Raw genomic sequence first — 13,053 nt, forward strand, 5'->3', positions numbered from 1 at the left:
CTTGACTCTGCTGTGCCACTGCTCTCACTCCGCTGGTGTGGGTATGGCTGGGTCTTGCTTAGTGCCCTCCATCCATTCCCACCAACAGTGTTAAAAACAAGTGGGACCCCTTCCCTTCCTTTGTCTGTACCCTCTGTCCCTTCCCCTCTTTCTGTTGAGCCCACCAGTTCCTAACATGGAACCTGTATTTATGACAGGGGACATGAACCCAGTTCTCTCAAAGAAGTAGAAGCCAAAGAGAAAATTGAAGATAAGGAAATCAAAACACAATAATTGTACAGAACTCTGCCACCTCATCTTCCTTAGTAACTGCCTCCAACTCTGGTGGTAAAACATCATTAAAACATCATGATCTGAGAATCTTCATTACTATATCAGATTGCTTAACTGGCCATAACAAGATCTAACCCGCAAATCAAAAACTAAGAAAAGATTTTAGACATAAACTATAATGGTCCTATGTTGTGCACAAAATTCTCCACATATGGAAATAAGTCTAGTAAACCTTCCTCCAGAGGAAAAACTCCCCGCTAACTCAGTCCCAGGGACGACTCCTTCCAGGCCTTTTAGCAAGAGCTGTTTTGGTCACACTGCCAGCACTCTTTCTACCAATCTCTGCAGGGATACTGTCAACCACATTACATTTTTTCTTTCTTTAGGTGTTCCTTTTCAGTAAAAGCAATCAATGATAGCACAGACTCCAACACTTACATTGACAAAACAAAACATATTTTTAAAATGTCTTTACCCACACCCCAAGAAGAGGAAACTCAATTGTAACTCGAAGAAATATAAAATAAACCATACACAGTGGCACACACATGCAATCCAGCGACTTTGGATGAGGCAAGAGAATTTCAAGTTGGAGGCCAGACTCAGCAACTTAGCAAGACCCTATCTCAAAATAAAAAATAAAAAGAGATGGGGAGTACTCAGAGGTAGGGCACCCCTGGGCTCAACCCCCAGGGGGTTGGAAAAAAGCAATCTAAGCTTCTACACTAAGGAAGCGATAACTAAAATTTATCTTAACAGTCATGGGAAGCAGCCATTCATTCTGGAAGAATGGTCTACCAACCATTCTACCAACAGAATGGTCAACTCTATTTAAGAATAGTCTAATTTTAACCATTGTATGAATTAATATCCTTATGGGTTTAAAGAAATGTTATCCAAAAAAATTTAAAAATCAAACCTATTTTTCTATTTAATTTGAAGAAATTCTTTGGATAACTCAAAGATAATACCAGGGGTTCCCATGGTTAAATGTGGCATAACCTGAGCACCAAAAGTGTTACAGTAATGAGCAACATATCAGATGTAAAAAATGAAGCCATGACTCCAAATAATATTAGATAAAGGAGCGAGGGGAGGGAACCTTCTGTTTTAAAGATGAATACTAGCTGGGTACGGTGGCACCTGCCTGTAATCCCAGTGGCTGGGAAGGCAGAGGCAGGAGGATCACAAGTTCAAAGCCAGCCTCAGCAAAAGCAAGGTGTTAAGCAACTCAGTGAGACCCTGTCTCTAAAAGAAATACAAAATAGGGCTAGGCATATGGCTCAGTGGTCAAGTGCTCCTATGTTCAACCCAGTACAAAAAAATAAAAAAAGATAAACACCAAACAATAAAAGCAGAAAGAATGACATAATTATATAATCACTATCTTGCAATCATTTTTTTTAAATACCTTCATTCTATTTATTCATTTGTATGTGGTGCTGAGGATTGAACCCAGGGCCTCACACGTGCTAGGCAAGCACTGTACCGCTGAGCTAAGCCACAAGCAACAAGGTATTTTCTCACTTATTACAAAGAGGATAAAGATACTGCTACAGTATAGAAACGGGAGAATATAACTGCAACCATGTGATCAGATCTAGCCAATAAATGTTAAGCTCATGACATCAGCTGTCTTCTGACAGTATGATCAAAGAAGACTATCTCCTATGCAGTAAACTGGTCCCCAATCCTAAATCTAACCATGAGGAGACAGGCAAATACAAATTAAGGGCCATTCTGCAAAACACAACAAAAATGTCATATCACAAAAGACACCATTACCACTACCACACCGCCCAAAAGGCCAGAGAATAGTTCTAGGATAAAGAATACCAAGTAGATCTAATAGCCGAGTGCAATGTATGATCCTTGACAGGGTACTAAATGGGAAGGAAAACCTATAAAGGCAATTAGCCGGGCGTGGTGGCGCATGCCTGTAATCCTAGCAGCTCGGGAGGCAGAGGCAGGAGGATCGTGAGTTCAAAGCCAGCCTCAGCAAAAGCAAAGCACTAGGCAACTCAGTGAGATCCTGTCTCTAAATAAAATACAAAATAGGGCTGGGCATGTGGCTCAGTGGTCAAGTGCCCCTGAGTTCAATCCCTGATACCCACCCCCCCAAAAAAAAGAGAAAAGAAAAAAGAAATATATGTTCTATCAGTATTAAATAATGTGAAGTGACAATTTTATTATGGTTATATTGGAAAATGCCCCTGTTCTTAGAAGATAAATGTTAACTACATGTATTTAGGGGTAGGCCATATGGCTACAGTTCCCTCAACTGGTCTAGCCAAAGAAAACGTCAAAATGTGACTAAGAAATGAACAACTAAGTAAGGATGCATGATGTATTCACTACACTATTCTTGAAACCTTGTGGACTTGAGACTTCTCAGAGCAAAAAGTAGGAGAGGGGGAGCACACAAAAAAGTTAGTACTTAAAGAATGTTTTGAATGACAAATTCTAATACAAATACTGTTAACAGATTTCAAACCCTTAGAAATTGCCTTCTAAGTTTATGAAAATTTCTACTAGCGGAATTATAACAACTTTTCTTCTCAATTTTTATTCAGGCAGCATGGATGGCTTCCAGTGTTTTCTTGTAGCCTATTAAGTTAGTATGCTCTCTATAAATAAATGATGTATAATATTTAGAATACGAAATAGCATTAAAATGAAGTATATAAAGTCAAATAACAAAATAAAATTTCTAATAACAATCTCCCCAAACTAAAAAATACCTGCATGTATCTTTAAATACTTGTGATTGAACAAATGGAAAACCATATTTTCAACAGCAGAATGAATCGGACATAACTTTCCTATGTGTACATACGAATACATGACCATTGTAACTTCACATCATGAATAACCACAAGAATGGGAAGTTATACTTCATGTATGTATGATATGTCAAAATACATTCTACTATCATGTACAAAAAAGAGCAATTTTTTAAAAAAAATTATAGAAAAAAAGAAAAGAAAACCAGATTTTGAAACACTAACAATAATATCCTTAAGGTCTAACTTTAAAAAAAAATTCCTATTAAAAAAAGACTTGTAAATTGAGCTGCTATAAACATTGATGTGGCTGCATCACTATAGTATGCTGATTTTAAGTCCTTTGGGTATAAACCAACAAGTGGGATAGCTGGGTCAAAAGATGGTTCCATTCCCAGTTTTCCGAGGAATCTCCATACTGCTTTCCACAGTGATTGCACCAATTTGTAGTCCCACTGGCAATGTATGAGGGTACTTTTTTCACCACATCCTCACCAACTAGGAAAGAATAGCATTACCTTAGATTAGGATTAGGTAGAGGGAAGTGATGGGAGAGGAGGGGAAGGGATATGGGGGGAGGAAAGATAGTAGAATGAAACAGACATTATTACTGTATGCATACATATGTCATGTATAACTAATTAAAACAATTTCTTTTTTTAAAAAAAAAAAGGACTTCTGAGGCTGGGGTTCTGGCTCAATGATAGCTTGCCTAGCATGTGTGAGGCACGGGATCTGAGTCTCAGCACCACATATAAATAAATAAAGGTCCATCAACAACTAATATTAAAAAAAAAAAAAAGGATTATAGCTAGGGATATAGCTCAGGAACTGTGGCTAGGGATGGTAGCGTGCTTGCCTAAGCATGCATGAGGTCCTAGGTTCAATTCCCAGCACCACAAAAAGGGAGAAAAAGGTTGGGGGGGGGGGGGCGTTCTTTTGAATTATCATACAAGGTAAACTAAGGAGTTGAATATAAATCACTTTTGAAACAAAATACTTACCAAAATTCTTCGTGATTTTTATACATAAATCATGAAAAGAAAATCTTAAAATCTAACATGCAATATAAATAAGCATTAACTTCTAAAATAAAATCTTAAATAGTGGTTTAAAATATCCCACCTTTGACCACAGACTCCATGAATCCAAAAATCAATTCCCATAATACTCAAGAAAGATTAAATAGTGTAAAGAAAATATTTGTTATCAATGGCTAAAACAGAATGATATTGTTCTAAGAGTTCATTAAAAACTCAGTAATACAGACAATATATATAACAAAATATTTTTAAAAGCTAAACAAGTATGGAAATACCATCAAGCAATAATGAACTAAATCCAAATAATAAGCTAACACTTTATTCTAATAAGTGGCAAAATTATGACATCCAATAATGCAAAGGTTATGATGATGACCCCAGTACACACATAATGCTGGTGCTGACTTGTATCCATGAAATTTTTTATAACATACTTAGTGTGTTCTCATTCATTCTTTTTAACAAATTTTTTAACTCTTATGTTTTATATTTCCTAGTTAGATTTTTTACCTTTTCATTACAACAGACTCTTATCAGTTTCAATATATTAGTTTTTTTATGACTTGAACTTTTTTTAAAAAAATAGTTCTTTTAAAATATTTAATCTTGGTGGATGTTGTAGCACATACATGTAATCCCAGTGACTCAGAAGGCTTAGGCAAGAGGATCACAGGTTTGAGGTCAGCCTCAGCAACTTAGCAAAATCATAAACAACTTAGTGAGACCCTGTCTCAAAAAATTAAAAGGACTGGGAATGTAGCTCAGTGGTTATGCAACTCTGGGTTTAATTCCCAGTACCATTTTTTTTAAATTTAAATTAAATTTTTAAAAAGCATGGGAATTGCTTAAGTAGAAAACACCCAGGACTACTAAGGAGGTTTACTACACAAACACTTGAACCAGTCTCAAAGTGTTGGGGAAACTGTCCCATAGCAACGATCCTCTTGATCATGGTATTCACTGGTCTCCCAATACCTTTCTAGGCATAGGGTTTCAACACCACGTGCTATCACTCGGCCAAAGGCAGAAGTGGATAAAGATTCATAATTACAATAGATAAAGTGTAAGAGCTCAGGGGATGTGGAAAAGGGAAGTACAGTCAGCAGTGAAGGAAGATGACACAGTGTGGCACCAAGTGATGAGCAGGACAGCACAACAGCTAGGGAGCAGAAGGGCAGACGTAGCCAGAAGCAGTGGCATTAAAGCAGACACACAAGAAGAACCAATGAGTGCTTATGTATGGACAAAACCAGTCACAAACCATAATTTAAAACACAGAAAAGGAAGATCTGAGAAGCTAGGCCACGAATTCAAGTTTGAAAATGAGTCTCTGAGACATCCGAACCTGCATTAAGTAAAAATTACCAACATGCAGCTAGAAATACTGGTCCCTGAGAGGAACTTGAAGTGGAGACATCAGTTGTCTATGTTCATGAATAGCTAGATAGGAAGTTTATTCTTTTTTCTTTCTTTCTTTCTTTTTTTTTTTTTTTTGGTTTCTAGAGAATGAACCCTGGGGTACTATACCACTGAGCCACATCCCCAGTCCTTTTTATGTTTTATTTTGAGATAGGGTCTCACGAAGTTGCCTGAGCTAGTCTCAAACTTTTGATCCTCCTGCATCAGCCTCCTGAGTAGCAGGGATTACGTGCATGCACAACCATACCCAGTTTTGCTATTGTTGTTTGTTTTTTTTAAATAAAGAAAGCCAGTAGGTGGGTACTCTTATAAGTTTCCTGGCGATGGGCAAAATAAATTGGCAAAGGCTTGAAGTTTAGCAAAGATGGGAGGAAAGGAATGCTAATCAAAAGGTACAACGTTCCAGCCAGAGAGGATTAAAAAGTTTCAAGATTAATTGCACTGCAAAGTGACCACAGCTACTAGTAATTTATTATTTCAAAATTGCTAAAAGATTTTACATGTTCTCACTATAAAAATAATGATAAATGTGAGGTGACAGATGTTGATTAGCTTGATATAATCATTCCACACCCTATGCACAGATCAGAACATCACATTGTACCCTTTAAATGGAAATAATCATTATTAGTTTAAATAAAAGCTTAATTTTTTTTAAAGAGAGAGAGAGAGAATTTCTTAATATTTATTTTTTAGTTTTTGGCAGACACAACATCTTTGTTTGTATGTGATGCTAAGGATCGAACCCGGGCCGCACGCATGCCAGGACAGCGCGCTACCACTTGAGCCACATCCCCAGCCCAAAAGCTTAAAAATTTTAAATGCAACTCTTCCTACCTCAAAATCTTTACCTCCCCCATCCTTGAACCAGGCTAATTTTCTGTTCATCAACTGGTCTCCCACTATAGAAAACCTTCCCTGATGTCTTGTGACTCATCACAGCTATAAATTATCTCCCTCTAATGTAATTTCAGGCTCACTACTGTATACACTAGAATGAAAGCTCCAAAAGGATGGACCCACATTAACCTTACTCAGGAGCAGTCATTAGTACCAACAATAGAGTCTGATAAACAGAATGAGTAGAATTGAAGTTTAAATTAATAATAAAAATACAATAGCCAGGCATGGTGGTGCATGCCTATAATTCCAGGGGTTTGGGAGGCTGAGATAGAAGGATCTCAAGCTCAAAGCCAGCCTTAGCAATGTAGTGAGGCCCTAAGCAACTGGTTGAGACCCTGTCTCTAAATAAAATACAAAAAAGGGCTGAGGATGTGGTTCAGTGGTTAAATGCCCTTAAGTTCAATCCCCAATACTACTACTACTACTACTACTACTACTACTACTACTAATAATAATAATAATAATAGATGACTCTCAAAAGAAATTTACTCTCTGGAAGGGCATTTTCACTAGCCCTACTACTATCTCAGGGAAATAGTCTGAAAGCTACTGCCTTATCCCATTCCTATTCCTATCAATACTTGTTTCTCTCATTGAAGATTAGAACAGGAATGGATCCAAGAGGTCAGCCAATCCAGTACCTTCTTTATACAAAAGTTAACAAAGCCAAATTCTGCAATAATTTCAAAGGGCAATAAACGATGTCATATTATTTACTCCTTCAGTAAATTTGTCTTTATCATCACATTCCCCTATATTCAATCTCTCTGCTAAAAATTAATATAATCCTTCCCAATCGTCCCATCCACCCATGTTTTTTCAATACACCAGCTTTAAATTAGGTAACTGCAATATATATGTGCATACCATGTGTATGTGTGTATATATATATCTAGACACACACACCGGTTTATCACCTGTTATCTAAGGTTAGATCATAAATTCTCCTAAAAATAATGGTTTACCTTAATAACATCTAAAAATATTTAGACTATTTCTATATAGAATGTACTAAAAGTTAGTGATAACCATAAATAAGAAAAAGGAATAGAAAATCCAATCAGAAATGAATTATTTACTTGTATAATATTAAGTTACAGGAAAAGAAACACTTTCATGTTCTATTACAGTGTGAGGTTTTAGTATTTACTATCTAATCTTACCTACACTGATCTATCAATTAAATATTAAGTGCCTACCTAAAAGCCGCTTCCCAAAAGCAGTTCATTCCACAAACATCAGAGGGCAGCATCCAATAGGGATTCCAGTAACACAGAGAGAAATCTTTACACCTAACAGAGCAAGACAGAAATAAGAGTCCTATGTGAGTATTTCAATTGGTAACTAACAAGGAATTTACTGAGTAACACGATAACTTACTGTTCTATTTTACAATAACAACAACAACAACAAAAAAAAAAACCTGCAAATCTAAGTTGCTATGTGAACTTGAAGATTTATTTTTTTTCTAGAAAATTGACTTCTCCCTTATTTAGGGTCCTATTATTTATTTATTTATTTGGTACTGAGAATTTAAATCAGGGGTGCTTTACCACTAAGCTACATCGCTTTAATTTTTTTTCTTTTTTTTAATTTTGAGGCAGGCTCTAAGTTGCTTAGGGCCTCACTAATTTGCTGAGGCTGGCCTCAAATTTGTAATCTTCCTGCCTCTGCCTCCTGAGTCATAGGTGTGTACCACTGTGCCTGGCAAGTTACCACTATTTTAAATAAAACTTTATAACCTTTAGTTTAGATTATACTACAAAATGGAAAACAGTTTCCTAATCAGGAACTCTCTTCATATATTAAAATTCTCCCCTCAGATGACACAGACAATACCTAATTTTTTCTTCATGGACTATGCATACAAACCTAGAACAAAATCCATTTCATCCAAAAAATTTTTGCTTATCATGAATTCAAATTAAAATGTCCCAAATTTCTGGTGGAAAGGGAAAAAACGATCTTTAACCACTTTTAAATGAACCCTCAACTCTAGCTACTTGCATGGTGTTTTAAACTAAAAAATAAGAAATCATGGGGCTGGGGATGTGGCTCAAGCGGTAGCGCGTTCGCCTGGTATGCGTGCGGCCCAGGTTCAATCCTCAGCACCACATACAAAGATGTTGTGTCCGCCAATAACTAAATAATAAATATTAAAAAATTCTCTCTCTCTTTAAAAAAAAAAAAAAAAAAAAAAAAAAAAAAAAAAAAGAAATCATGCTAATATTCACGGCTCAGTTTCATTTTTACATTATTTCGGTTTCACTATATCACACAGCTAAAATGGAGGATCAAGTATGGTCCTCCTTCTTAAGATTATAGGGTAGAGCTTTAAAAAAGCCCCATGTTACAAAAAGTATGTTCTTCACCATTATTTGTTTTCAAAACAATCATCTAAAATTCACTACAATGGAGGTCTGGGTACTGAGAATGTGTGTATGAAGTCAGGGTGAAACACTCAACTAGGCTATTTCCAAACTCATTACCATGTAGCTTTGCTTTCTCTCACTATTCAATTATAAATTACTGTTCTTGTATCAAAAGGTCTATAAAATTTCAGGTTTGCCAATACCTTTAATCACTTTTCTCGAGAACTGTCAAGGGGTTCTCAGCCCTGAAGGTGTAATAAACACTCACAGAGCCCCACACAGACCAGTGAAATCAAAATCTCTGAAAACAGGGTCTGACAATGGTGGTTTTTAAAATGCCAAGAAATTCTGTATACTATTTCATAAAGAACTACAAATTTGGAATTTTAAAATCAATAGAAAAAAGTTAAACTGTAATTTGTTTTCCTTTGAAAGACACCATTTTCTAGGAAACAAAAAGTCATATTTTTAAAAGGTTGATCAGTCAGGAAAACAAAATGTGAACATATCAGTAAAACTTACCACTTGATTAGAAAACCTGTTTGTGTGCCCTCCTGGGCATGGTCTTATATGTTTAAAACCTCACGTACCAGGGAGTCAAGCTCAGCAGCACCTTAACAACTAACACAGTTCTTTCACATTCAAGTGCTTTCACATCTATTTACGCATCAAACAAACCTGTTAAGTTAGATAATTATCTCCACCTTTCAGATACAGACATCATCATGTTGTTATTTCAACAAATGTACAATTTATTTACAATGAACAACATGCAACTTGGTTCTATGAAAAAAAAAACAATTATAACTAAACATTATTCCATCCTGTTTCCAAATCTACCTGAACCTAAGGTTACCTGTTAGAAATGGAGACACAGGATCCTACTCCTAGTTAACCAAGAATCTCCAGATGAATGGCCTGATAAGCTGAATTTTTAACTAATACCCCAGATAAGTCTTAAGGTCAGACCTGAATGAGCAACACTGTTCATCATGGGATATCTAGAGTCAAGTTGGAATTTTTAATCAAAAGTATTGATACTTGGGGCTGAGGCTGTGGCTCAGTGGTAGCGTACTTGCCTGGCATGTGTGAGGCACTGAGTTCGATTCTCAGCACTGTGTATAAATAAATAAAATAAAGGTCTATCAACAACTAAAAAAGAAAATTTTTTTTAAAAAAAGTATTTATACTGAGGGGGCTGAGGTTGTGGCTTGGTGGTAGAGTGCTCACCTAGCACACGTGAGGCCCTGGGTTCGATCCTCAGCACCACATAAAAGAATAAGTAAACAAAATAAAAGTATTGTATCCATCTACAACTAAAATATTAGGGGAAAAAAAGGTATTGATACTAGTTTACCTAGTATGCAAGAGGCCCCAGGTGTGATGCCTAGCATCACATCCTGGCTCCTCAAAGGTATTGATACAACTTTTATCATTCTGTTTATTTACTAGAACTTACATAGATCTTTAAAATTTAAAATTTGTGTATTTATAAATGCTTCGATCAATACATGTTCATTAAGCACAATTTTTAAAAATGTAAAAGCCTAATAAATCACCCACCACTGTTAACATTTTGACATCTTTGCTATCAATATTTTAAAAATTTCTGCCCACAAATATTTGTCTAGGAAAAGTTCTCAGGCATGTTGCCAACATGGAGAAGCTGCTGAAATTACTCAAGTTTCATTAGAATCAAGAAACATGCCTGTGAGCTGGAAAGCACACCCCAAACCTGTCATAAGGTTGCACCCACCAGGGAGCTTCTAACTCAGGGGATCCTTTGCAGTTTTACAATTAAACTACAGTGTAAGGCAGAGTTTTTAAAAAGTTGATTCAAGAGCCTGGAATGTTAGAGCATACCTGTCATCCCAGCTACTCCAGAGGCCAAGGGAGGAGGGTCACAAGTTCCAGGCCAGCCTGAGCAACTTAGCCAGACCCTTTCTCAAAATAAAATAAAAAGGCTGAAGATGGAGCTCACTGATAGAGCACCCCTGGGTTCAAACCCCAGTACATAAAAAACAAACAAAAAATGATACAAAATGGAGAAGACATAAACTAGAGAATAAAATTCAATAAGACCAATGTGTTAGACAACTTAATGATGAGTTTAATTTCCTGAAGCTTTGAGCCACACCAAGACCCCTGGACGTTTGCTACCATCAAACTTTAGGAGCCAAGTATGGTGGATTAAGGGTGGTCACAAACTCGCTGACACTTAGATCAAGAGTTAGGTTCTATCTCCCCTCACCCACAACAGAGACTAACTGCACTAGCAAACAGAGACGGGACAGGACAGAGTGTCAATTCCTACGCCCTTGCCTAAAGAACATGGCAACATCCATTGCCTATTTCCTGGTACACACTTGTCTCCATGTTTTAAGAAGTCTAAGGCACGTGGAGAAGTCATTTGAGAGGATGGAGGTCAACAGCCCCAGCTGGGCTCTCAGCCAAAAGCCAGCAGCAACTGCCAGCCATGTGAGAGGGCCACTTGCTGCATCATTCTCATCTACCAACCTACTAGGTCCATCCCAATCAAACATAAGCATCACAGTCGTCCTCTCAACGCCAAGCTCCAATTTCCTCCATACAATCACACAACAAATAAAAATCTACGGCATGACCACATACACAGGCAAAACAATGGAAACACAATCGTGAGTAAAATGGGCATGGGTCATTGCGTTCAGTAGAGAATAAGAGTCATCTTGGATGTTGCCTTGTGGGAGACCTAAGCCAATACCCAATTCTTCAACTCCAGGACTTGTACTTCCTATTACCTTCAGTTAAAAATAACATATCCTAGCCTTTGTCAACACCTGAAACTGCAATCCTAAACTCCAATATCTCATTTCAGACTAGTGTCTACTCTAATTCTCCATATTCCATTAGAGACTCACACTTCCACTCACATGCCTCCTAAGTATAAGCTCCTTCTTGTCCTTATTTCTGTCCCTACTCAGACTAGACCATATAGCTCATCTGTTCACTTTCCTATAGCTACAACTTCTACCTCACTCTTTAACCATACCTTTCCACTAAAATCCCAAATTGAAACCAATCCATTCATTCGCTTTCTCAGGTGACTACCGAACAACTAATGAATGACTATGCTGATTAGTGGAACTATAAACTCACTGTCTCCTTGGACTGCCCCTCAGGTTACTATCAACTCCATATGCATTCCACTCTACTGGCCATCTTCTCAGAGGAGTCTGTAAAGACCTCCTTGCCCTTTTTTCTCCTTAATCAATATCCACATGTACAATCATTCATCCTCCACTCCTATCTATTATACAAACATGTTCATCACCACATGACCCGCCTGTCTCTAAAAGGGAGAAGTAAATACCTTTGCCTCATTCTTTGACTTTGACCTTTTTCCAGGGACTTGCTCTCGTCAATGTAATGTGAACAGACAAGATATCACAGCATTAGAGCAGAAGCTTCAAATCAGATTGTGAAATTCAACCCAGCAAATCACTCTTCCCCTGCCATTAAACTAGGAATATTCAATAGACTGCTTCCTCAGTCTGGGTCCTAGGATAAGATGATACATAATGCAGGGTCATAGCCATGAACATGTAAACAGCTACAATAAATAAATGTTGTTAGAAACTGATGTTTAGAGTTTTTACAAAGCAAAAAATAATAATATGTCATAATTCCCTTTTAAATTATACAACTCGGGCTGGGGTTGTGGCTCAGTGGTAGAGCACTTGCCTCACATGTATGAGGCACTGGGTTGGATTCTCAGCACCGCATATAAATAAATGAATAAACTAAAGGTCCATCAACAACTACAAAAAATATTTTTTAAAAATTATACAACTCAGTGGTTTTATTATATTCACAGAGTTGTGTAGCCATGATCCATCAGTTCTACTCCTTCGGTGGATGCTCAAAAGAACTAAAAACATTTTACGTTCACAGAAAAATTACACATGAATGTTTAGAACACCATTATTCATAAGAGTCAAAAAGTACAAAACCACTCAAATGTCCATTAACTAGTGAATAAACAAAAGGTGGTACGTCCAGTCAATAAAATATTATTTGCCCATAAAAAGGAATGAAGTGATACATGCTACAGTAGTTGAACCTTGAAAACACTAAGAGGGCTGGAGCACTTGCCTAGCACACATGAAGCAATGGGTTCAATCCTCAGTACCACATAAAAATAAATAAAATAAAATAAAGGTATAAAAGAAAACACTTAGAGGCTAAACTCAAAAGGCCACATTTTGTGTGATTCAATTA

The 13,053-nt window shown here is 36.9% G+C and overlaps 1 protein-coding gene across 2 annotated transcripts in view; it reads right to left on the bottom strand.

Annotated features, from left to right (window-relative positions):
• The window catches only part of Gxylt1 (glucoside xylosyltransferase 1), a 43,973-nt gene that overhangs the window by 25,414 nt on the left and 5,506 nt on the right, over positions 1–13,053 (bottom strand). The window contains exon 2 of one of the 2 annotated variants that reach the window (XM_046435997.2): positions 7,621–7,713. The exons of the other annotated variant lie outside the window; for it this stretch is intronic. Within the exon in view, the coding sequence (XP_046291953.1) occupies positions 7,621–7,713 (93 nt within the window). The remainder of the gene's footprint in view (positions 1–7,620; positions 7,714–13,053) is intronic. 2 annotated transcript variants of the gene reach the window in all.

This window comes from Marmota monax, unplaced genomic scaffold (genome assembly GCF_021218885.2).
Source record: "Marmota monax isolate L192 unplaced genomic scaffold, Marmota_monax_Labrador192_F-V1.1 WCK01_AAM20220418_F8-fsc00012, whole genome shotgun sequence".
NCBI classification, from domain to species: domain Eukaryota; kingdom Metazoa; phylum Chordata; class Mammalia; order Rodentia; family Sciuridae; genus Marmota; species Marmota monax.